Genomic DNA, 26,033 nt, shown 5'->3' with positions numbered 1-26,033 from the left:
GGCTGAGAGGGGACATGATCGAGGTGTACAAGGTCATGAGGGGCATAGATAAGGTAGATGGCGGGGAACTTCTTCCACTGGTGGAAGGTTCAACAACGAGGGGACATAGATACAGGGTAAGGGGAGGGAGGTTTCGGGGGGATGTGAGAAATAACTTTTTCACCCAGAGGGTGGTTGGAGTCTGGAACTCACTGCCTGGGGTGGTGGTGGAGGCGGGAACACTCACAACGTTTAAGAGGCATTTGGATGGGCACTTGAAATGCTACAACATTCAGGGCTACGGTCCAAATGCGGGAAAATGGGATTAAAATTAGACTGTGTTTGGTAACGGGCGGTGCGGACACGATGGGCCGAAGGACCTCTTTCTGTGCTGTAGGACTCTGACTCTATGACAATAGGTGCAGGAGTAGGCCATTCGGCCCTTCGAGCCAGCACCGCCATTCAATGTGATCATGGCTGATCATTCTCAATCAGTACCCCGTTCCTGCTTTCTCCCCATACCCCCTGACTCCGCTATCCTTAAGAGCTCTATCTAGCTCTCTCTTGAATGTATTCAGAGAATTGGCCTCCACTGCCCTCTGAGGCAGAGAATTCCACAGATTCACAACTCTGACTAAAAAAGTTTTTCCTCATCTCTGTTCTAAATGGCCGACCCATTATTCTTAAACTGTGGCCCCTGGTTCTGGACTCCCCCAACATTGGGAACATGTTTCCTGCCTCTAACATGTCCAACCCCTTAATAATCTTATACGTTTCGATAAGATCCCCTCTCATCCTTCTAAATTCCAGTGTATACAAACCTAGTCGCTCCAGTCTTTCAACATATGACAGTCCCGCCTTTCTGGGAATTAACCTAGTAAACCTAAGCTGCACGCCCTCAATAGCAAGAATATCCTTCCTCAAATTTGGAGACCAAAACTGGACACAGTACTCCAGGTGCGGCCTCACTAGGGCCCTGTACAACTGCAGAAGGACCTCTTTGCTCCTATACTCAACTCTTCTTGTTATGAAGGCCAACATTCCATTGGCTTTCTTCATTGCCTGCTGTACCTGCATGCTTCCTTTCAGTGACTGATGCACTAAGACACCCAGATCACGTTGTACGTCCCCTTTTCCTAACTTGACACCATTCAAATAATAATCTGCCTTCCTATTCTTACCACCAAAGTGGATAACCTCACACTTATCCACATTAAACTGCATCTGCCATGCATCCGCCCACTCACACAACCTGTCCAAGTCACCCTGCAACCTCATAGCATATTCCTCACAGTTCACACTGCCACCTAGCTTTGTATCATCGGCAAATTTGCTAATGGTACTTTTAATCCCTTCATCCAAGTCATTGATGTATATTGTAAATAGCTGCGGTCCCAACACCGAGCCTTGCGGTACCCCACTAGTCACTGCCTGCCATTCTGAAAGGGACCCATTTATCCCCACTCTTTGCTTTCTGTCTGTCAACCAACTTTCTATCCATGTCAGTACCCTACCTCCAATACCATGTGCTCTAATTTTGCCCACCAATCTCCTATGTGGGACCTTGTTGAAGGCTTTCTGAAAGTCGAGGTACACCACATCCACCGGCTCTCCCCTGTCAATTTTCCTAGTTACATCCTCAAAAAATTCCAGTAGATCAGTCAAGCACGATTTCCCCTTCGTAAATCCATGCTGACTCGGAACGATCCTGTTACTGCGATCCAAATGCTCCGCAATTTCGTCTTTTATAATTGACTTTTTAAAACTGCACATACCCAATTTAATTGAAGACATACTTGCTCCAGTGGTCTTTAACAGCAAATTACAACGGTCCATGTGCCCCCCAACCCTACTTCCCCCCCCCCACCTCCCTCTCCCCCAAATCCACCCCACTCCCTTCCTCCACCCCCCCCGACCGCCACTCCCATCCTCCATCCCCTCTCAACGGACCTCACACTCTGCTGCGAGGCCGGGCCAGCGGCGAGGCGAGGCCGGGCCCGTGGCGAGGCCGGGCCAGTGGCGAGGCCGGGCCAGTGGCGAAGCCGGGCCAGTGGCGAGGCTGGGCCAGCGGCGAGGCGAGACCGGGCCAGTGGCGAGGCGAGACCAGAGGCGAGGCGAGGCCGGGCCAGCGGCGAGGCCGGGCCAGTGGCAAGGCGAGACCAGAGGCGAGGCGAGGCCGGGCCAGTGGCGAGGCTGGGCCAGCGGCGAGGCGAGGCCGGGCCAGTGGCGAGGCGAGACCAGAGGCGAGGCGAGCGACGTGGAATGTGTTTTGTGGAAAAATGTGAGGCTAAATTGGAATGGCGGAAACGAAATAAGCGGAAACTTTCCGCCAAATTCGGAAGGGTTGGGAGGTCTGCATAGCTAGATGGTGAGAGGGACATGGTTCAGTGGAGATGTGTGGAGCAAGGTTTTTTTGCACATTGAGTGGTGGGTACCTGGAATACATTGCCAGAGGTGGTGATGGAAGCAGATATGCTGGTGGTGTTAAGAGGCTTTTGGGTAGGCACATGGAAGAATGAGTTTTCCTTTGAGTTTTATTACCATAAAGAAATATATTCCTTGCAAATGATATATTGCTCTATTGATTATTATTATCCCCAGCCCACTATCATTTTTATTATGTATTTTTCCAGTCCTTAAACATCATAGATTGCGTACAGTTTTGGTCTCCTAATCTGAGGAAAGACATTCTTGCCATAGAGGGAGTACAGACAAGGTGCACCAGATTGATTCCTGGGATGGCAGGACTTTCATATGAAGAAAGACTGGATAGACTCGGCTTGTACTCGCTGGAATTTAGAAGATTGAGGGGGGATCTTATAGAAACTTACAAAATTCTTAAGGGGTTGGACAGGCTAGATGCAGGAAGATTGTTCCCGATGTTGGGGAAGTCCAGAACAAGGGGTCACAGTTTAAGGATAAGGGGGAAGTCTTTTAGGACCGAGATGAGAAAGTTTTTTTTCACACAGAGAGTGGTGAATCTGTGGAATTCTCTGCCACAGAAGGTAGTTGAGGCCAGTTCATTGGCTATATTTAAGAGGGAGTTAGATATGGCCCTTGTGGCTATAGGGATCAGGGGGTATGGAGAGAAGGCAGGTACGGGATATTGAGTTGGATGATCAGCCATGATCATATTGAATGGCGGTGCAGGCTCGAAGGGCCAAATGGCCTACTCCTGCACCTATTTTCTATGTTTCTATAGGTGCTGAAATATTTAGTTCCCACTTTTATTCACCCTCCTGCCAAACTTCCATGATTCAAAGTGGTCATGAGATCAGATCGGTTTACTTTTATTTTTGTCAATAATTCAATAATTTTCTAACCCTGCAGCTGTCCTGCATGGTGTTCTACATGTTGCAGGTGTCCTGCATGGTCTGCATGTTGCAGGTGTTCTACAGGTTGCAGGTGTTCTGCAGGTCTTGCAGGTGTTCTGCATGTTGACCCGTTGTTGCTTTACTTTGACATCCATTTATTTCACTTACTATTTTTCTCATTTTTCCTTTGATTCTCCCCATTCTAAATTCTAGATTTAGTTTCAGGTTTAATATTGTTAGTTGTACCGAGGCACAGTGAAAAGCTTTGTTTTGCATGCTATCGAAACAGATCAGATGCACTATACATAAATACAATCAAGTCTTTGGCCAGGTAAGTGGATAGAAAAGGTTTTAAGGGATATCGGCCAAACAAAGGCAGGTGGGACTCGTGTAGATGGGGCACCTTAGTCGCCATGTGCAAACTGGGCCATTGGCCCTGTTTCTGTGCTATTTGACTGACAAACTCAAGTGCAATGGACAGAGTAAAGGGGAAGATAGACAGTACTGAATATAGTTTTCAGCATTGTAACTTTAGTTTTTTAGTTTAGTTTAGAGATACAGCACCCTTCAGCCCACCGAGTCCGTGCCGACCAGCGATCCCTGTACACAGGACCATCCTACACATTAAGAGCAATTTACAATTTTACCAAATCAATTAACCTACAAACCTGTGGTTCTTGGGAGTGCGGGAGGAAACCGAAGCTTCCGGAGAAAACGGGGGAGAACGTACAAACGCAGGCCACGGGAAGAACGTACAAACTCCACACAGACAGCACCCGTAGTCAGCATTGAACCTGGGTCTCTGGCACCGCACCACTGTAACGCATCAGCATTGTTGCGGTCTTTTTGAGGATCCCATCCTAGAATCTCTTCTCCTGGGACAAGAGTACTACCACTTTGACAAGTCTAATGTAGGCTAGCACTACGGTCTTTCAGAACTCTCACCTCATGATGCCCTTCACAAACTCCTGTACCTTATGCAGCTGTGCCCAGCAGCCTCCCCTCATCCCATTATAAAGCTGTTTTTGTTCAGGTTACGTTGCTAATAAGCAATTTAGAGAAGTGGGATTAACCCAAAATTGATGAACCTAGAATTTGAACACGGTACCTTGGATAGTATCCTCCTTTATAACTTCAGTCTCATTGTCATCATCCAAGCAGTAAACAGTCTCTCTCCTCACATCTTCCTTGCGTAACGTTTTAGCATCAACAGGTATCCAGCTCTTTTTAACTTTTTCCTCTGTTATCTGAAGGTTTAAATGCAATAATCATATTTTTTAGTTAGGCAGAATGGGCATGATTGCAACTGGAGAAGGTGCAGAGAGGATTCACTAGTTGTTGTCTGGAATGAATGTTTCAGTTATGAGGGGAGACTGAGTTATTCTTCGAGCAGAGAAAGCTGAGGAAGAACAACAAAATTATGAGAGGCTTACATTGTTAAAAATATATATATTTCTGGCAGAATGTGTCAAGACTATAAGTTTAAGGTAAGAAATGAGAGTTTGAGGAAATTTTTCACACAGATGTTGATTGAAATCGAGAACACAGTGTCTGGCTGAAGAAGGGTCTCGACCCGAAACGTCACCCATTCCTTCTCTCCAGAGATGCTGCCTGTCCCGCTGAGTTACTCCAGCTTTTTGTGATTATCTTCGTGCCTGAGAAGGTGATGGAGGCAGAGACTCTTGCAGCATTTCGGAAACATTTGAATAAGAACTTGAATCACAAAGGCATGGTAGGCTACAGATAAGTTATGATAAATGTGATTAATGCAGATAGGTATTGTATCACTCACATAGTCATGGTGGGCCAAAGGGGTTGTCAAGTGTTTCATCGCTCAATGATTCTATGATGTTGTCTCTCTCTAAACAATCTGCACAAAGTGACTGCTATTTCTGCCCCTACTAATTGTTTCTAAAACTATTCTTGACTCTTTAAAATAGATAGAAAATAGATAGGGTAGACAGTCAGAACCTTTTTCCCCAGGGTGGAAATGTCCAACACTAGAAGACATAGACTAAGGTGAGAGAGGAAAATGTTAATGGAGAAGTGAGGGGCAAGTTTTTCTTACACAAAGGTGGTGGCGGTCGAGGCAGATACGATGGTTTAAGGGGCACATGGAAGTGCAGGGAATAGATTCTGGAGCGGTCCAATCTACATCCAGGTTACCATCTTGTTTTTAAATGTACAGATAAAAAGCCCTGGGGTTTTCTTTAATCCGACTCACTAAAGACATTTTTCTCTCTGACCAACTACTTTGGATGTCCAAGATTCCTTTACCTTGTCGTTCTTACTGGAGCACACCAGTCCTGAGCTTGATCAACTGGCCGTGGTCAGATCCGGACTTACCCAATCATAACTACTCCCAATTTATTCCCCCTGGTTCCTGCCTAATAATGTTGTCATCCAATTTAGAACTTTCCCCCAATGTCCAGATGTATTTCTATTCAAAGCAATCTTAAAACTTATGGCGTTGTTCCTGCCCCCAAATATTGTCTCCGAAACACCAGCCACCTAGTTAGGCTGTTTCCAGAGACTACGTCCAGTACGGACCCTCCTCGAGTTGCACGATCCATATACTGCATTAGGAAACCTCTTGGATACACCTAACAAATTCTACCCTGTCTAAGTCTTCTATGTTGAGCAAGTCCCAGGCGATATTGGTAAAGTTACAGAAACCCACTATGACAACCCAGTTGCTTTTGCATCTTACCGTAACCTGTCTTCACATTTGTTCCTCTATCTCTTGCTGGCTATTGGAGAGGCTATAGCACACAATTGCATTACAGAGTTGCAATTTTCTTAGTTCTGAGCTCTACCCATATCGCCTCTCTGAGTGTCACTGTGTTATTCTCCTCGATTTGTAGTTCCACCTCATTAATACCCCTCTCCATCCTGTCTGAAACCTCAAAACCCTGGGTCCTGTTCCCCTTGCAGCAAAGTCTATGTAATGATCCCAAGCACTGATCCAGCCTCTAAATTCATCTGCTTTACCCACGATACTCCTTGCTTTGAATTAACCACTCCACCCCTTCAGTTTCACTATATTCCTTAATCTTTCCCTGCTGGTCCTTCAATATAAAGTACAGCACAATATAGAGCAGCACAGGAACAGGCCATTTGTTCCTTTGTTCCACAATGTCTGTGCCAACAATGATGCCAACTTCAACTGCACATCTGCAAGCATGTAATCTACATTCTTTCATTTCTTGACAGTCATGTAAATGCCTCTCTAATTTTGCTATCATGTCTGCTTCCACCATTTTCTCCAGCGGTGCATCCACACCACTACTATTGGGAGGCGCAGGCAATGGCTGCCTTGCCAACAATCTGTCTGTCCCTTCCTTCTTTGTTGTTTGTATGTATGTGTTAAACGTATGTTTTTAGTTTTCCTTAGCTTGTTTTATGTGGGGGGTGGGGGACTTTTTCTAATCCCTTACCTCGACGGAGATGCGATTTTTTCCCGTATTGTTTCTCCGTCTGCACTGCGGCCTAACATCGAGGAGTTGGACACCTCTGCTGGAGACCGACTTTGGGAGCTCCACCACGGAGCCTGCGCACTTACCATCACGGAGCTCGCGATCCCTTTGCCAGGGATAGGAATAGGAATATTTTATTGTCACATGTGACTGGGCACAGTGAGATTCTTTGCTTGCCTATACAATGTATACCAATAGCAACCACCTACAGCGCTGACAAAGTTACAAAACACGCCGGCTCCCTCTTTTGCTCCCCCGCCCAACAGTTCCCCCACGCCGGGCCCCCATTGTCCTTTGTCCCCCCCACTGTCCATTGTTAGCACCCCCCACACGATGGTTCCCTCACGCCAGTTCCTCCATTGTTCTTCCCCCTTTTCATGGTGGTCCTCCATGCCAGGTCCTCCATTGTTCTTCCCCCTCCCTCACGGTGGTCCACGCTTTCATCAACTGTCGACCAAGGGTCGACCCACGAGGCATCGCCGCCGCCAAGAGGCTTCAACAACGCCGAGGCCCCAACGATGTTGACGCCCCACTTCCTGGTACAAATCCGGACCCCAGCCATGGGCTCAGTCAACTGCTTCGCCCGACCCGGGCTCCCATGCGGTGGTCCGGGAGGCATCGAGACTGAGGCGCCTTGATAAAGGTCTCCGGCCGCGTTCCCAGTCCACAGCCGCAGGCCGTCGGGAAGTCTTCTGGCTGCGCGGCCTCTGAGCTCCAACTACAGGAGCCTGCGGACTAACATCGTGCAGCTCATGGTCTCTGGTTAGAGACCGACGCGGGGGCTGGGATCGCCCCGACAGAAGGGCTCGGACGGATTAGACTGCCCCGACGCGGGGGATTAGACAGCCCCGACACAGGGGGATTAGACCGCCCCGACGCGAGGGATTAGACCGCCCCGACGCGGGGATTAGACCGCCCCGACGCAGGGGCTGGGACCGCCCCGACGCGGGGGATTAGACTGCCCCGACGCGGGGGATTAGACCGCCCCGACGCGGGGGATTAGACCGCCCCGACGCGGGGATTAGACCGCCCCGACGCGGGGGATTAGACCGCCCCGACGTAGGGGGCTGGGACCGCCCCGACGTGAGGGATTAGACCGCCCCGACGCGGGGTCTGGGACCGCCCTGACGCGGGGGCTCGGACCGCCCCGACGCGGGGGATTAGACCGCCCCGACGCAGGGATTAGACCGCCCCGACGCGGGGGATTAGACCGCCGGCTGCGGGAGTTTCGACCGCCCCTACTGCGGATGGTTCGACTGCCCCGACCGTGGGAGAATAAGAAGGAAGAAGCTCGGACTTTATTGCCTTCCATCACAGAGAGGAATGTGGGGAATCCGCTGTGATGGATGTGGGTTATGTTAACTTTTATGTAGTTGTGTGTCTTGTTGCTTTTTTTTAGTATGGCTGTGTGGTAATTCGAATTTCACTGTATCTTAATTGGTACACGTGACAATAAACTGACCTTGAAACTTGCCGTGTAAATTTCCATTTAATCTTCCCCCTCGCACCATAAAGCAAAGCCCAGTGCAGTACACTGTTTTGTTTCCTGTATCGAGAAAGGATATAATGGCGTAGACTATCCAATGCTAATTTAGGAAACCTCTTGGATAGACCTAACAAATTCTGTGCCGTCTAAACCTTTTGCAGTAAGTATGTTCCACTCAGCTTTATGATGAAGGTGAATGGGGTGAACAGTGACTTGGTTGTATGGATTCAAAATGGGCTTACTGATAGAAGACAGAAGGATGTGGTGGAGGGTCAATATTCAGGCTGGAGGTCTATGACCAGTAAAGTTCCACAGGGATCTGTGTTGGGATGTCTGCTGTTTATGATATATTAATGAATTGGATGTAAATATAGACAAGTTGGTTAGTAAGTTTGCAGATGACATCAAGATTGCTGGGGGAGTCACGGACTGTGAGGAAGACAGTCAAAGTATACAACAGGCTATACAGGGTCCAAGTCCATAACTCCCTGAAAGCGGCAAGACAAATAGATAAAGTGGTAAAGAAGGCATATGGTATGCTTGCCTTCATTGGTCAGGCAATTGGGTATAAGAGTCAGGAAGCCATGTTACAGCTTTACAGGACTTTGGTTAGACTACCTTTGAGAATTGCTTGCAGATGTGAACACCCTATTACAGGAAAGATGTGGTAGCTTTGGAAAGAGTGCAGAGTCGGCTTAATAAAATGATGAGGGGGTATTAACTACAGGGAGAATTTGGAGAGTTTAGATTGTTTTCTTTGGAAGGCCAGTGAAATGTGGAGAGACTTGACAGAAGTATATAAAATGATGAGAGGCATAGATAGGATAGGCCATGAGAACCTTTTTTCCAAGGATAGAAAAATCAAATACTTGAGGGCATAGTTTCAATGTAAGACGGAGAACGTTTAAAGGAGATGTGCAGGAAAGCTTTATGACACACAGGGTGCTCAGTGCATGGGACACTTTGCTGGGGGTGGTGGTCGAGTTAAGAGACTTTCAGATAGACACATAGATATGTAGGGAATGGAAGGGTATGGACTATGTTTAGGCAAATAAGATTTTGAATGAATGAATGAGTTTATTGGCCAAGTATGCATATACAAGAAATGTGCCTTGGTGCTCCGCTCACAAATGACAACACAAACATACAGTTAACAATTAAGAACAAAACATAAACACATCAAAACAATAAGGATACACCATTACGGAATAAACATGTGGGTGAAAATAATCCAGAGCAAAAAAGAGACTACAGACTTTGGTTATTGAGTAGAACTATCACTCGTGGAAAAAAAGCTTTTGTCTTGGCATTATGCTCGGCACAGACTTTGTGGGCCGAAGGGCCTATTCTTTGATTGAATGCCTCACACCTGCTCCTAATTTCTTATGCCCCCACACTGTCCAATGTTCCCATGCTCCCACTCTTCTGATCCCTGAGTTCCCCACACATTGCCCTTGTGCTCGACCCACCCATTGTTCCCCAAACCTTCATCTATTGTGAAATATGTTTTTCTTCCTCAATTTCAGTATAAAATGTACAACTTACTGCTTTGTATGCCACGATGTTAATCGTGATTCTGGAGCCAATGGTGAGCTGGCATGGCCATGCCATCGGCTTCCTTGTAATTTTCTTAAATATGGACAATTGTTCCACACTTTCCCTAATAGAGAGACAAAAAGGTTATTTCAATTAAAATCAAAATACTCTCTCAGATGGGGAAATTGAAATTAAGTACGATTGTTTGGTGATACAGGGGACAGTGTGGCTGGAGAGATGATGTTGGCATACGCCTGCAGATTCTGGCAACATTGGCACCAGTTCTGGAAGAGGTGGGATCTGCAGTAACCAACAGAGCTGTTTCAGTTCACCCTTGGAGTTTTGCTGCTCCTGTTGGGAGGGTTTCATACATATTAGGTCTATCCTGATGTCGAGACAACAACCTTTATCTCAATGTTAACAAGACAAAGGTGATAGTGATCGACTTCAGGAAGTGAAGTGAACAGAACAGAGCCCAGTTTGCACTGATGGCGCCAAAGTAGAGATGGTTGATGACTTCATGTTCCTAGGAGTCAATCTCACCAACAACGGATCCTGGACCACCCATATTGCAGCAACGACCAAGAAAGCACACCAACGCCTCTACTTCCTTAGAAGGCTGAGGAAGTTTGGCATGCCCCCTACAACTCTCATCACCTTCCACAGATGCACCACAGAAAGCATTTTATCAGGATGCATCACAGCTTGGTTTGAGAACAGCTCCATCCAAGACCACAAGAAATTGCAGCAAATTGTGGACAAGGCCCAGAACATCACCCAAACCAACCTCCCTTCCATTGACTCCATTTATACCTCACGCTGCGTCGGTAATGCCATCAGCATAATCAAGGATGAGTTGCACCCTGACCACTCCCTCTTCTCCCCTCTCCCATCAGGCAAATGTATAGAAATGTGAAAACGCACACCTCCAGATTCAGGATAAGTTTCTTCCCAGCTGTTATCAGGCAACTGAATCACACTACCACAACCAGCGAGCAGTGGTGAACTACTATCTACCTCATTGGTGACCATCTGACTATCCTTGATCAGACTTTGCTGGCTTTACCTTGCACTAAACTTTATTCCTGTATCATGTATCTGTACACTGTACACGGCCCAATTGTAATAATGTTTTGTCTTTCCGCTGACTGGTTAGCACGCAACAAAAGCTTTTCACTGTACCTCGGTACACATAACAACAAACTAAACTGAACTGTATCCTCAGCTCCAAGAAAAGGAAACCCAGCTTCTCATAATGGAAACACTATACCATTGGCAATATCCTGCTGACACAAGAGACTACAGATGCTGGGATCTGAAGCAAAATACAAGCTGCTGAAGGAACTTGTGTCGGAAGGAACTTCAGATGCTAGCTTAAACTTTTGTTATCTTTTGGAAGATAGACATAAAACGCTGGGGAAACCCAGCGGGACAGGCAGCATCTCTGGAGAGAAGGAATAGGTGAAATTTCGGGTCGAGACCCTTCTTCAGACTAGTCGGGGGAAAGGGAAACGAGAAATACAGACAGTGATGCAGAGAGATATAGAACAAATGAATGGAAAATGTGCAAAAAAAGTATTGATGATAAAGGAAACAGGCCATTATTAGCCGTTTGCTTGGTGAGAACGGGAACCTGGTGCGACTTAGGCGAGGGAGGGATGTAGAGAGAGTGTGCAGTGGTTACTTGAAGTTAGAGAAATCAAATTCACACCACTGGGTTGCAAGCTGACCACGCGAAATATGAGATGCTGTTCCTCCAATTTGCGATTAGCCTCACTCTGACAATGGAATGGGAGGGGAATTAAAGTCTTTGGTAATTGGGAGATCAGGTAGGTCCAGGCGGATGGAGAGAAGGTGTTCAGTGAAACAATCGCCCAGTCTACGTTTGGTCTCGCCGATGTATAAGAGTCCATATCGTGAACAACGAATACAGTAGATGAGGTTGGAGGAGGTGCAAGTGAACCTCGGCAGGTTCACCTCATCTATCTCAACCCAACCTCATCTACAACATCCTTCCACTAGTCTGAAGAAGAGTCTCAACCTGAAACGTCACCCATTCCTTCTATCCAGAGTTGCTGCCTGTCCCGCCGAGTTACTCCAACTTCTTATCTATCTTTATCTTCCGCTGAAGGAAATTAGCAAGTCTGGCAGCATCTTGCTAGCTGACATGCAGAGTTCCTCAAGCAGCTTGTTTTTCTCCTTAATGTCCTTTTGAATATCTTTCGCACCCACTCCAGGGCAATTACATCCTTCCTATAGTGTGACAGGAACGCACAGTATATTCCACCTGTGGTCTAACCAATGTTTTATAAAGTTGTACAAGATCACCCCGCACTTAGATTCACTGCTCTGGCTAATGAAATCAGAGTCCTGTATGCTTTCCTTATTTATCTATCGTGCTGCCACATCACGGACCTTTGGACATGTGCCAAGATCCCTTTCTTTGTCGTTATTGCTGAGGGGCCTACCAGGCATCGTATATATTTCACCCTAATTAGTTGTAGTGGGCCAGATCTCAAAGGAGAGAGAACTCAGAAGCATGGTCTCAAGATAACAACCTCTTCCTCATTGTCAGCAGAACGAAGGAGCTTGTCATAGGTGTGCACCTACCAGTTTACATTGATGGTGCTAAAATGGAGATGGTCGAGAGCTTCCATTTCCTGGGCGTAAATATTACCAGCAATTAAATCTGATCCAACCACATTGACACTACGGTCAACAAAGCAAAACCAATGCCTTTATTTCTTTAGAAGACTAAAGAAATTTGACATGCTTGCTATGAATCTTACCAATTTCTAAACATGCACCAGAGATAGCATCCTATCTGAAGAAGGGTTTCGTCCCAAAACGTCACCCATTCCTTCTCTCCCGAGATGCTGCCTGACCTGCTGAGTTACTCCAGCATTTTGTGAATAAATAGCATCCTATCTGGGTGCATCACAGTTTGGCAACAACTCTGCTCAAGACTGCAAAAAAAGAGATTTACGGGCACAATCCAATCCATCACACAAACCAGTCTCTTGCACATTAACTTTCATACCCTGGGCAATCTCTCTTTTCCCCTCTCCCATTGGACAGAAGATACAAAAGTTGGAAATCATGTACCACCAGATTCAACAACAGCTTCTTTCTGCTGTTGTGTGTAGGAAGGAACTGCAGATGCTGATTTACACCGAAGATAGGCACAAATGCTGGAGTAACGCAGCAGGTGAGGCAGTATCCCTGGCAAAAAGGAATAGGTGACGTTTCAGATCGAGACCCTTCTTCAGACTCATAGTCAAGGGAGAGGGTAACTAGAGGTATGTTCTGTATCTTTTCTCAGTAAACCAGCATCTGCAGTTCCTTGTATCTTCAAGAAAAGTTTATTGGCCTCCACCAGCAATTTCTTGAACCACCCTGCACCACCCTAACCACAACCCATACACAAATTTAAAAAAAATTCCATCCCACGTGTCCAGGCAGCTCGTTTTGTTACAAATACCTATGAGAGAGAAGCGAGTGTTACCAAACTTCTAAATTCATTGGGGTGGAACAATCTCCAAGACAGACGTAAAGCCCACCGTTTGACCTGTTTTTACAAAATGTTAAATGGTCAGCTCGGCATAGATTACCACATCTACACCAAACCCATGCCTATCAGGAGTAGACAAGGGCATTCGATTCAATTTGAGATACCAGCTATCAAGACAGATGTGTATAGCAATTAATTCTTCCCTCCAACAATTAAGGCATGGAATAGTCTTCACCCTACTATAGTTATTCAACAAGACGCAACTAAATTTAAGGCAGCTCTTCTCCAAGAAGCCCTTCTTGCTTAAGTCCATACTCGCCACCTCCAGTTTTGGAGGACCAAGAACCCTGCCTCAGCACCAAACCACAATGGACTCTGCTCTATTATTAAACATTGCTTTTGCACCATCATGATCTAGTTTGTTTAGAATAACTGATAATTTATTGTATAGTTACTTTTGTTGTATCTAATATGCTGGTAAAGTTGAACAAGTAAGAATTTAATTGTTCTGGTGCATATGGCAAATAAATACTATCTTCATTCACAAAATGCTGGAGTAACTCAGCAGGTCAGGCAGCATCTCGGGAGAGAAGGAATGGGTGCCGTTTCGGGTCGAGACCCTTCTTCAGATGGTCGAGACCCTTCTTCAGTCTGAAGAAGGGTCTCGACCCGAAACGTCACCCATTCCTTCTCTCCCGAGATGCTGCCTGACCTGCGGAGTTACTCCAGCATTTTGTGAATAAATCGATTTGTACCAGCATCTGCAGTTATTTTCTTATATCTTTAAATACTATCTTCATACTCTTATTAATTATTGTAGTTTAAACACTGATCCGTGGGCATCTTTCCAGTCTAAAAAAGAAATGTCTATATTCCACCTGTGGCGGCGCAGTGATAGTTACTGCTTTACGGCGCCACAGACCTGGGTTTGATCCTGACTACAGGTGCTGTCAGTATGGAGTTTTCACATTCTCCCTGTGATTACATGGGCGGGTTTCTAGATTAACTGGCCTCTGTAAATTATCTCTAATAGGATAGAATTTGTGAATGGGAGATCGTTAATCGGTGCGGTCTTGTGGGCCGAAGAATCTGTTCCCACACTATATCTCCAAAACTAAAACACTGTTTTCTACATGATAACCAGTCTTCAATCCATATTGAGCTCTGATGAAGGATCCTTAATCTGAAACATTAAATATCTCCCTTTTCACAAAAGCTTTCTGAACTGCTGAATTTTTCCACCGTTTTATGGTTTTATTTCAATCCATGATAGCATGAGCTCTTGTGCACCAGCCTTCAATGCTGCACATTCATTGCCTTCTGGAAATCCAATAGCCTTCTACTAAATCTGCTTGTTAGATTTTTTTGTTGGACTCTAGTATACATCAAATATAAATTTTCTTTCATTAAAAATATGAGAACTTGGTTTGAGTGCATGAAGCTTCTCTGGATGATCAGTTATTTCTTCCTTGATTATAGCATTAGCCAGCTCAATAAGTTCATTCTGAAAGATTCTCACCTGAAAGTGAAGACTTCATCTAGTCCCCCTTCTTCATCTAATGACTGCATAACTCTCCGAACCATTCGCATTCCTTCTTTCTGTTGTGCCGTTAGACCTTTCCCATGTGCAACGTTGCTTCTTCTTTTTGCTGCATCTCCACTGTCTCCCATGTTGGTAGCATCCAATGCAAAGGGCAAGCTGTGGACAGTGGTGTTAGAAGAATCGTAGAGTGTTAACAGCATTGGAGGCCATTTGGCTCATCGTGTATGTAGTGGTTCTCTAACAGAAGGTAGAAGTGGTGCCCTAACCCCCTCCTCTATTGCCTTGTATAAGACGTTGGTGAGACCGCATTTAGAATATTGCGTTCAGTTCTGGACACCATGTTATAGAAAAGATATTGTCAAGCTTCAAAGGGTTCAGAGAAGATTTACAATGATGTTGTCAAGACTGGAGCGTGTGAGCTATAGGGAGAGGTTGAGTCGGCTGTGTCTCTATTCCTTGAGAGCGCAGGAGGATGAGGGGTGATCTTATAGAGGTGTATAAAATCATCAGAGGAATAGATCAGGTAGATGCACAGAGTCTCTTGTCCAGAGTAGGGGAATCGAGGACCATAGGACATAAGTTCAAGGTGAAGGGGAAAAGATTTAATAGGAATCTCAGGGTTAACATTTTCACACAAAGGGTGGTGGGTGTATGGAACAAGCTGCCGGATGAGGTAGTCGAGGCTGAGACTATCCCAACGTTTAAGAGATATGGACCAAGTGCGGGCAGGTAGGACTAGTGCAGCTGGGACATGTTGGCTGGTGTGGGCAAATTGGGCCGAAGGGCCTGTTTCCACACTGTATGACTCTATGACTTACATATTTATCAAAATTGAATACGACAACGGAATCCGCAGATAGTGTGTGACATGTGATGTGTAGATGATACTGTCTACAGGTAGTGTCGTAGGTAGTTAAAATGGTAATTACAGCAGGATCTTATCATTTGGGCAAGTGGGCAGAAACATGGCAAATGGATTTCAATTCAGATAAATGTGAGGTGTGAAAGTCAAAGCTGGGCAGAACTTCACAGTGAAGCTGAAGGCCTTAAAGTGTTGTAGAGCACAGAGGCCAAGGAGGACACGTACATAGTTCCGGGTAGACAAGGTGGTAACAAGGGCTTTTGGCACACTGGCCTTCATCAGTCAGGGCATTGAGCATAGAAGTTGGGAAATTATATTACAGTTATACAAGATTTTAGTGAAGCTGCACTTGGAGTATTGTATTCAGTTTGGAAACCCTGATATAAGAAAGGAGCAATTAAGCTGGAAAGAGTGCAGAGAACATCTATAAGAATGCTCCCAGGAATCGAGCACCCGAGCTCCAGGGAGAGGTTGGGCAGGCCACGGCTTTATCTCTTGGATGCAGAAGACTGAGGGGTGATCTCACAGAGGTACATAAAATCATGTGGGGAATAGACTGGGTGAATGCACAGAATCTTTTTCCAAGGGTCAGGGAATCAAAAGTAGAGGTCATCGGTTTAAGGTGAGAGAGGAAAGATATAATAGGAATCTGAGGGGCAAGTTTTTCACACAGAGTGGTGGGTATATGAAACAAACTGCCAGAGGAGATAGTTGAGGCAGATACATTTAAAAGACATTTCGACAGTACAAATAATGATAAACACTCACAAGAACTGCAGCGTTATTCCAGCTCTTTTCATGTTGTCTGTAATGATATCCAACTGATCATAACTGAAGGGACTATTCAGATCAGTGAATACTGCAATATGCAATTTCTCATACTTCTTCCCCCTGAAAGGCAAAAGAATATTAAAATTGATACCGTGATGTTATTCCTGAGCTGGAGGTGGGAGAATTGAACTTTCCAACATAAATGTTCTTTACTAAAATCCAAACTTTAATTATGCGACTGAAAACGAACACCAATGTGAACATTTGGCCCTCTGAGTGCACTTCATCATTTATTAAGACATGGCCCATCTTCAAATTTAATTCCATTTACCTACAACCCCAAACCCCTTAATTCCATTAATATACAGCACTCTATTACAACCCCAAATCCCTTGATTCCATTAATATACAGCACTCTATTAATCTGTTTTGAATGAACTCAACGACTGAGATTCCTTGGGTAAATTACCATGATTCGCCATCCTTTGCATAATGATATTTCTCTTATTCAATCCTAAATGGCCAATGTCACATCTCTGATGATCTGTCCTGAGCCCAGCACATTGATGCAATTATAAAGAAAACTTACCAACACCTCAGAAAGTTGTGAAGATTTGGTACTCTATCAAACTTCTACAGGTGTATGGCGGAGAGCACACTGACTGGCTGCATCACAGCCTGGTTCAGTAGTTTGAGCACAGGACAAAGGAGGCTTCCGAAAATAGTGGACATTGCCCCGACAATCACGGATATTAACCTCTCCACCACTGAAGGGAGGTGCTGTCTCAAGAAAGTAACAAATATATTCAGAGATCCACACCACCCTGGCCAAGCTCTAATTTCACTGCTCTCATCGGGAAGGTACAGAAGCTGAAGAACTGTTATCTTCATGACCAAGATTAGCTTCTTCCCATTAACCATTAAGCTCTTAAACCACCCTGCACACAGTTAACCACAATCCTATCTCAGCACTGAACCACTATGAACTTTGAACTAAGGTACACGGCGGACTTTGGCTTGCACGATCATGTTTTGCTTTACGAAGAATAACTTAATTTATTGAATATTTATTTATTGTAGTGCGTTTTATCGCACCTGCAGACCTGCAGCAAGAAAGAATGCAACTGTCCAGTCAGGTGCCTGACAACTAAACACCCTGTATTCTTCATTCTGTGAGAGTGGCCCTGGTTCTGTTCTACTACCCTGGGGTATCATCCTCTCTCCAGCCTGCTAAACACTAACAATTTCTCATACGTCCTACCCCTATTTTACTCAATATCCTCTCTTACAGTAATCTTGCCATCCCACAACGAGTTGAGTGAATCTTTGCTGCATTCCTTGTGTGGCAAATATATCCAGTTGCTTAGGTAATCAAAACTGGACACAAGGTCATCTATAACTGCAATCAGACATGTTTTTTTCCACGTCAGAAGTTTCACAGCTCCAGTGACCGAACTTTTGTTATAATTGTAACTACAACAGTAGGTCAGAGGCCTTTGACAAGGTCCCACACAAGAGATCAGTGTGCAAAATTAGAGCACATGGTCTTGGGAGATAGGGTATTGATGGGACCTTTCCAGAATGGTAGGCAGTGACTAGTAAGGTGCCGCAAGGCTCGGTGCTGCAACCCCAGTTACATTTACAATATATAGTAACGATTTAGATGGAATTAAATGTAACATCTCCAAGTTTGCTGATGACACAAAGCTGGGTGGCAACGTGAGCTGCGAGGAGGATGCTATGAGGCTGCAAGGTTAATTGGATAGGTTGGGTGAGTGGGCAGATGCATGGCAGATGCAGTATAATGTGGATAAATGTGAGGTTATCCACTTTGGTGGCAAGAACAAGAAGGCAGATTATTATCTGAATGGTGTCAGATTAGGTGCAACGAGAAGAACTGGGTGTCCTTGTACATCAGTCTCTGAAAGTAAGCATGCACGTACAGCAGGCAGTGAAGAAAGCAAATGGCATGTTGGTCTTCATAGCGAGAAGATTTGAGTATAGGAGGAAGCCTGACCGACTGCAGCTGTACAGGATCCTGGTGAGACCACACTTGAGGTATTGTGCACAGTTTTGGTCTCCTAATTTGAGGAAGGACATTCTTGCTATTGAGGGAGTGCAGCGTAGGTTCACCAGGTTAATTCCCAGGATGGCGGGACTGACATATGATGAAAGAATGGGTTGACTAGGCTTGTATTCACTGGAATTTAGAAGGATAAGAGGGGATTCTATAGAAACACATACAATTCTTAAGGGATTGGACAGGCCAGATGCAGGAAATTGTTCCCTATGTTGGGGGAGTCCAGAACCAGGGGTCACAGTTTAAGAATAAGAGGTAAGCCATTTCAAAGGTTTCAAAGGTCTTTTGTTGTCACTTGTACCAATTAAGGTACAGGGATATTTGATTTACCATACAGCCATATAAAAAAAAGCAACAAGACACACAACTACATAAAAGTTAACATAAACATCCACCACAGCAGATTCCCCACATTTCTCACTGTGATGGAAAGCAATAAAGTCTAATCTCCTTGGTGTTATCTACAGGCCCCCAGAACAATAGCCCGGATGTAGGGTGTAAGTTGTAGCAGGAGTTAAAACTGGCATGTAACAAAGGTAATTCCACGGTGGTGATGAGGGAATTTCAATATGCAGATAGATTGGGAAAATCAGGTTGGTTCTGGACCCTAAGAAAGATAGTTTGTAGAGTGCCTCCGAGATGGATTCTTAGAGCAGCTTGTAATGGAGCCTACCAGAGAAAAGGCATTTCTGGATTTAGTGTTGTCCAATGAACCAGATTGAATAAGACAACTCGAGGTAAAGGAACGGCTTGGAGGTAGTGATCATAATATGATTAGTTTTAATCTGCAATTTGAGAAGGAGAAGGTTAAATCGGAAGTGTCAGTGTTGCACTTGAACAAAGGGGACTATGAAGGCATGAGAGAGGAGCTGGCTAAGGTTGACTGGAAAGGGATCCTAGCAGGAATGACGGTGGAACAGCAATGGCAGGAATTTCTGGGCATAATCCGGAAGATGCAGGATAATTTCATTCCAAAGAGGAAGAAAGATTTTAAGGGGAGTAGGAGGCAACTGTGGCTGACAAGGGAAGTTAGGATGGAATAAAACTAAAAGAAAAGAGTAGCCGGAAGCCAGAGGATTGGGAAACTTTCATAGGACAACAGAAGGTAACGAAACGGGCAATACGGGCTGAAAAGATGAAGTACGAGGGGAAGCTGGCCAAGAATATAAAGAAGGACAGTAAATATGTTAAGAGAAAAAGAGTAACAAAGTCCAAAGTGGGCCCCTTGAAGGCAGACACGGGTGAAATTATTAGGGGTAACAAGGAAATGGCAGGGGTTGAACAGGTCCTGGACTTTCTCACTGCCAGGCCCCAAGTGGTCAGGATGGGGGAACACACATCTAGCTCCCTCACCCTGAACATAGGATCCCCCCCAGGGCTGCGTCCTTAGCCCCCTACTGTACTCCCTGTACACACATGACTGTGGGGCCAGGTTCAGCTGAAACTCCATCATCAAGTTTGCTGATGACACTGTGGTGGTGGGCCGGATCTCCAACAACGATGAGAATGCCTACCGGGAGGAGGTGGCTGATCTGGCACTCTGGTGTCAGGACAATAGCCTCCTCTTGAATGTCACTAAAACAAAGGAGCTGATTGTGGACTTCAGAAGGGCTAAACATCCAAGGACGTACACGCCACTGGAGATAAATGGGTCTATTGTGGATAGGGTGAGCAGTTTTAAATACTTGGGAGTCCGCATCGCAGAGGATCTGACGTGGGCAACGCACATTGCCGCACTGGTGGGTAAGGCTAAGCAGCGCCTTTACCACCTTAGACAACTGAGGAAATTCAGAGTGTCTCTGAGGATCCTTCATTGCTTCTACTCTGGGGCTGTAGAGAGCATCCGGTCCGGCAACATTACAGTCTGGTTTGGGAACAGCTCTGCCCAGGACAGGATGGCCCTACAGAGAGTAGTGCGTTCGGCAGAACGCACCATGGGAACTACACTCGTCCCCCTGCAGGACCTATACATCAGGAGGTGCAGATCCAGAGCAAGCAAGATCATGAGGGACCCCTGCCACCCCAGTAACGGACTGTTCCAGATGCTACGATCAGGCAAACGCCTCCGCTGTCACGCTGTGAAAACGGAGAGGATGAGACGGAGCTTCTTCCCACAGGCCATCAGGACTGTCAACTTTTATAACCCCAGAGACTACATTTTTGTCGACACTAATAGTAACTTATTAACTTTATTTATATGCTGTAACTGTAATTCTTTTTGTGCACAACCCGCAGGCATTGCCACTTTCATTTCACTGCACATCGTGTATGTGTATGTGACAAATAAATTTGACTTGACTTGACTTGACTTGTACTTCGGATCTGTTTTCACTAAGGAAGACACAAACAATCTCCCAGCGGTATTGGAGACAATAGATGCAGGAGGAGGCCATTCGGCCCTTCGAGCCAGCACCACCATTCAACGTGATCATGGCTGATCATTCTCAATCAGTACCCCGTTCCTGCCTTCTCCCCATACCCCCTGACTCCGCTATCCTTAAGAGCTCTATCTAGCTCTCTCTTAAATACATTCAGAGAATTGGCCTCCACTGCCTTCTGAGGCAGAGAATTCCACAGATTCACAACTTTCTGACTGAAAAAGTTTTTCCTCATCTTCTTCCTGGAGGACAGAGGATCTAGGGGGGTAGAGGAACTGAAAGAAATTTGTATTAGGCGAGAAATAGTATTGGGTAGACTAATGGGACTGAAGATTGATAAACCCCCTGGGCCTGATTGTCTGCATCTCAGGGTCCTCAGGGAGGTGGCTCTAGAAATAGTGGACGCATTGGTGATCATTTTCCAATGTTCAATAGATTCAGGATCAGTTCCTGTGGATTGGAGGATAGCTAATGTTATCCAACTTTTCAAGAAAGGAGCGAGAGAGAAAACGGGGAATTATAGACCAGTTAGCCTGACTTCGGTGGTGGGAAAGATGCTGGAGTCAATTATTAAAGAGGTAATAACGGTGCATTTGGATGGCAGTAAAAGGATAAGTCCAAGTCAGCATGCATTTATGAAAGGGAAATCATGCTTGCCTAATCTTCTGGAATTTTTTGAGGATGTCACAAGTAAAATGGATGAAGGGGAGCCAGTGGATGTAGTGTATCTAGACTTTCAGAAAGCCTTTGATAGGGTCCCACACGGGAGATTGGTGAGGAAAATTAGAGCACATGGTATTGGGGGTAGGGTGTTGACATGGATAGAGAATTGGTTGGCAGACAAGAAGCAAAGAGTAGGAGTAAACGGGTCCTTTACAAAATGGCAGGCAGTGGCGAGTGGAGTGGGGCAAGGCACGGTGTTGCGGCCACAACTGTTTACCATATATATTAATGATTTGGAAGAGGGAATTAGAAGTAACACTAGCAAATTTGCAGATGACACAAAGCTGGGTGGCAGTGTGAACTGCGAAGAGGATGTTAGGAGGTTGCAGGGTGATTTGGACAGGTTGAGTTAGTGGGCAGATGCGTGGCAGATGCAGTATAATATAGATAAATGTGAGGTTATCCACTTTGGCGGCAAAAACAAGGAGGCAGATTATTATCTCAATGGTATTAGGTTAGGTAAGGGGGAAGTGCAGCGAGACCTGGGTGTCCTTGTACACCAGTCACTGAAAGTTGGCGTGCAGGTACAGCAGGCAGTGAACAAAGCTAATGGCATGTTGGCCTTCATAAGAGGATTTCACTATAGAAGTAAAGAGGTTCTTCTGCAGTTGTAGAGGGCCCTGGTAAGACCACATCTGGAGTATTGTGTACAGTTTTGGTCTCCTAATTTGAGGAAGGACATCCTTGTAATTGAGGCAGTGCAGCGTAGGTTCACAAGATTGATCCCTGGGATGATGGGACTGTCATATGAGGAAAGATTGAAAAGACTAGGCTTGTATTCGCTTGTATTCAGAAGAATGAGAGGGGATCTTATAGAAACATATTAAATTATAAAAGGACTGGACAAGCTAGATGCAGAAAAAATGTTCCCAATGTTGGGCGAGTCCAGAACCAGGGGCCACAGTCTTAGAATAAAGGGGAGGCCATTTAAAACTTAGGCGAGAAGGAACATTTTCACCCAGACAGTTGTGAATTTGTGGAATTCTCTGCCACAGAGGGCAGTGGAGGCCAAATCACTGGATGGATTTAAGAGAGAGTTAGATAGAGCTCTAGGGGCTAGTGGAATCAAGGGATATGGGGAGAAGGCAGGCACGGGTTATTGATTGTGGACGATCAGCCATGATCACAATGAATGGCGGTGCTGGCTCGAAGGGTCGAATGGCCTCCTCCTGCACCTATTTTCTATGTTTCTATGTTCCCTCTTTAGGACTACGATGAGAAAAAACTTTTTTAGATTTAGATTCCGCGCCGCCCAGCAATCCCCGCACACTAACACTATCCTACACACACTAGGGACAATTTTTACGCTTACCCAGTCAATTAACCTACATACCTGTACGTCTTTGGAGTGTGGGAGGAATCCGAAGACCTCGGAGAAAACCCACGCAGGTCACGGGGAGAACGTACAAGCTCCGTACAGACGGCGCTCGTAGTCAGGATCGAACCTGAGTCTCCGGCGCTGCATTCGCTGTAAGGCAGCAACTCTACCGCTGCGCCACCGTGCCGCCCCAGAGAGTTGTGAATCTGTGGAATTCTCTGCCACAGGAGGCAGTGGAGGCCAATTCACTGGATGTTTTCAAGAGAGTTAGATTTTGCTCTTAGGGCTAATGGAATCAAGGGATATGGGGAAAAAGCAGGAACGGGATACTGATTTTGGATGATCAGCCATGATCATATTGAATGGCTGTGCTGGCTCCAAGGGTCGAATGGCCTACTCCTGCACCTATTTTCTATGTTTCTATGTATCTAAGAAGTGTAGTCCAGATAATTGTGGGAGTCAGTAGGTATGTAATATACATCAGTCAATACTCCTGTGACGGAGACGGTGAGATCAGGAATGGGGGAGGGAGGCGACCGAGATAGTTCAGGTGAATTTGAGGGTAGGGTGGAAATTAGTGGTGAAGTTAATGAAATCCATGAGTTCTGCATGGGTGCAGGAGGTAGCCTCGATGCAGTTATCAATGTAGCGTAGAGTTGGGGTTACGGCCAATGTATGCCTGGAACAGGGACTGTTTGACGTACCCATCAAAAAGGCAGTCATAGCTGGGGACCATGCGAGTGCCCATGGCTACACCTTTGACCTAGAGGAAGTGGGAGAGGGAGGAGTGTGTTTGTAGCGGGAAATTAGCTGAGTCTGCAGTCAAGGAAGAAACGGAGGATCTTCAGGCCTTCCTGATGGGGATGGAAGTGTAAACCGCCCAACTTCTATATGCAGCTCCTGACTAATGAAGGCCAAATTTCCAAAAGCCTCCATATCCTTCCTGTATTGGGGTGACCAGAACTACATACTTCAAATGTGGCCTAACCAAAGTTTTATAAAGCTGCATCAAGACTTCTTGGCATTTATACTCAACGCCTTGACCAATGAAGACACGCATACCACATGCATTTTTTAAAAACACGAATTATTTTTTCCATTTCGTTTAGCTTAGAGATAAAGCGTGGAACAGGCCCTTTGGCCCACCGAGTCCATGCTGACCACTAGTTTTGTCCTACACACTATGTACAATTTACAGAAGTCAATCAAACTACAAACCTACATGTATTTGGAATGTAGGAGGAAACCAGAGGACCTGGAGAAAACCTATGTGGTCACAGGAGGAACCTACAAACTTCGTACAAACAGCAACCGTAGTCAGGATCGAACCCGGATCTCTGGTGCTGCAAGACAGCAACTCTACCGCTGCCCCACTTTCAGAGAGCTATGAATCAGACGCAAAGCTCTCTGCGTACAAATGCCGTTAAACGTCGTGGCATTAACTGAATATTTTCATGTTACATTCGACCTCCGAAAGTGCAATACCTCATACAAAAAGACATGAAATGGATCTGGCCAGCAAGGTAACAGGATAATCCCATGAGATTCAAAAGGTATGTTAAGAGTAAAAGGGTAGATTAGGAGAGAATAAATTCCCTTAAAAATCAGCATGGCCATCTTGTGTAAAGCCACAAGAGATGCGGGGTAATGTTAAATGAATATTATCCATCCGTTTCTACTGAGTTCATGGAAGTTCAGGAATTGAGGTATATGATGTCTTAGATCATATATGAATCACCAAAGAGAATGTATTGGCAGATTTAAAACACATAAAAGTAAATGTATTCTCAGAGCCTGACCAAGTGCCTTGTGAGATGCTGGAAATTGCAGAGGTCCTTACAAAGTTTTTGACATTTCCACCCTGGGGATAAAAGATTCTGTCTACCCGATCTATGCCTATCATAAATTTTTATGCTTCTATCAACCATGATTTCTAGTGAAAACAATCCAAGTCTGTCCAAAAAGAGACTGGTGGAGTAACTCAGCGGGTCAGGCAGCATCTAAGAACATGCATAAGCAACATTTCATTCTCCAGTTCATTAACATCTCAAATAAGACACAGGAGCCTCAAACACGAACAGGTTCTTTGAGTACTTACAAGGTCTGTTTCTGAAGCAAGTCCATGCAGACAATAAGGGCATCCAGAACTTGAGGATTGTCAAGGTTCAAACATTAACAAAAACAAAAAGTTAATTCGGTTTAATATTTTATAACATATTCAGTAATCCTATTTTATTATACACATAAATTTAAATCTACCCTAGAACTGCAATGGTAAGATTTTAGAGTCCATTATAAAGGATGAGGATACGGAGTACTTCGAAGTTCACAATAAAATAGGCCATAGTCAGCATAGTTTTGTGAGGGGGCGATCTTGCCTGACGAATCTGCTGGCATTCATTGAAGAATAGCAGGACAGAAATGAGTTAGTGGACATTGTTTACTTAGTTTTTCAGAAAGCCTTTGATAAGGTGCCACACGTGAGGCTACCAAGGAAGATGAGAGCCCATGGCAAAAAGGGCAGATACTTGCATGGACAGCAGGTTGGCGGGTTGGCAGAAAGCAAAGAGTGGCAATAAAGGGGGCTTTTTCTGGTTGGCTGCCAGTGACTAGCGGAGTTCCGCAGGGGTCGGTGCTGGGGCAACTACTCTTCATGTTGTAAATTAATGATTTGGACGAGGGGATTGGAGGCTTTGTGGCCAAGTTAGATGATACGAAAATTGGTGGAGCGGCAGGTAGTGCAGAGAAAGCAGGGACTTAGGAGCTGGTGCAGGATTCCCAAAAAGTTAATCTGCAAGTCGAATCAGTAGTAAAGGTGGCAAACGCAATGCTAGCATTTATTTCGAGAGGGCTAGAGTACAAAAACAGGGATGTAATGCTAAGGCTCTATAAGGTGCTGGTCAGGCTGCATTTGGAGTGTTGTGAGCAAATTTGGGCGCCACATCTGAGGAAGGATGTGCTGGAGAAGGTCCAGAGCTTTACAACAATGATCCCAGGAATGAGTAGGTTAACCTATGATGTGCATTTGTCGGCACTGGGCCTGTACTCGCTGGGGT

General features: G+C 45.4%; 1 protein-coding gene across 1 annotated transcript in view; it reads right to left on the bottom strand.

The window, feature by feature from the left end:
* LOC144595699 (X-ray repair cross-complementing protein 5-like) overlaps window positions 1-26,033 on the bottom strand; it is a 96,304-nt gene that overhangs the window by 58,074 nt on the left and 12,197 nt on the right. Inside the window, exons 4-8 of the mRNA XM_078403238.1 lie at window positions 25,076-25,124; window positions 16,476-16,598; window positions 14,822-15,001; window positions 9,801-9,915; window positions 4,402-4,540 (exon numbers count right to left, since the gene is read on the bottom strand). Coding sequence (XP_078259364.1) covers window positions 4,402-4,540; window positions 9,801-9,915; window positions 14,822-15,001; window positions 16,476-16,598; window positions 25,076-25,124 — 606 coding nt within the window. The remainder of the gene's footprint in view (window positions 1-4,401; window positions 4,541-9,800; window positions 9,916-14,821; window positions 15,002-16,475; window positions 16,599-25,075; window positions 25,125-26,033) is intronic.

Source organism: Rhinoraja longicauda, chromosome 8 (genome assembly GCF_053455715.1).
Source record: "Rhinoraja longicauda isolate Sanriku21f chromosome 8, sRhiLon1.1, whole genome shotgun sequence".
NCBI lineage: Eukaryota > Metazoa > Chordata > Chondrichthyes > Rajiformes > Arhynchobatidae > Rhinoraja > Rhinoraja longicauda.
This window is presented reverse-complemented; position numbering and strand designations above follow the sequence as displayed.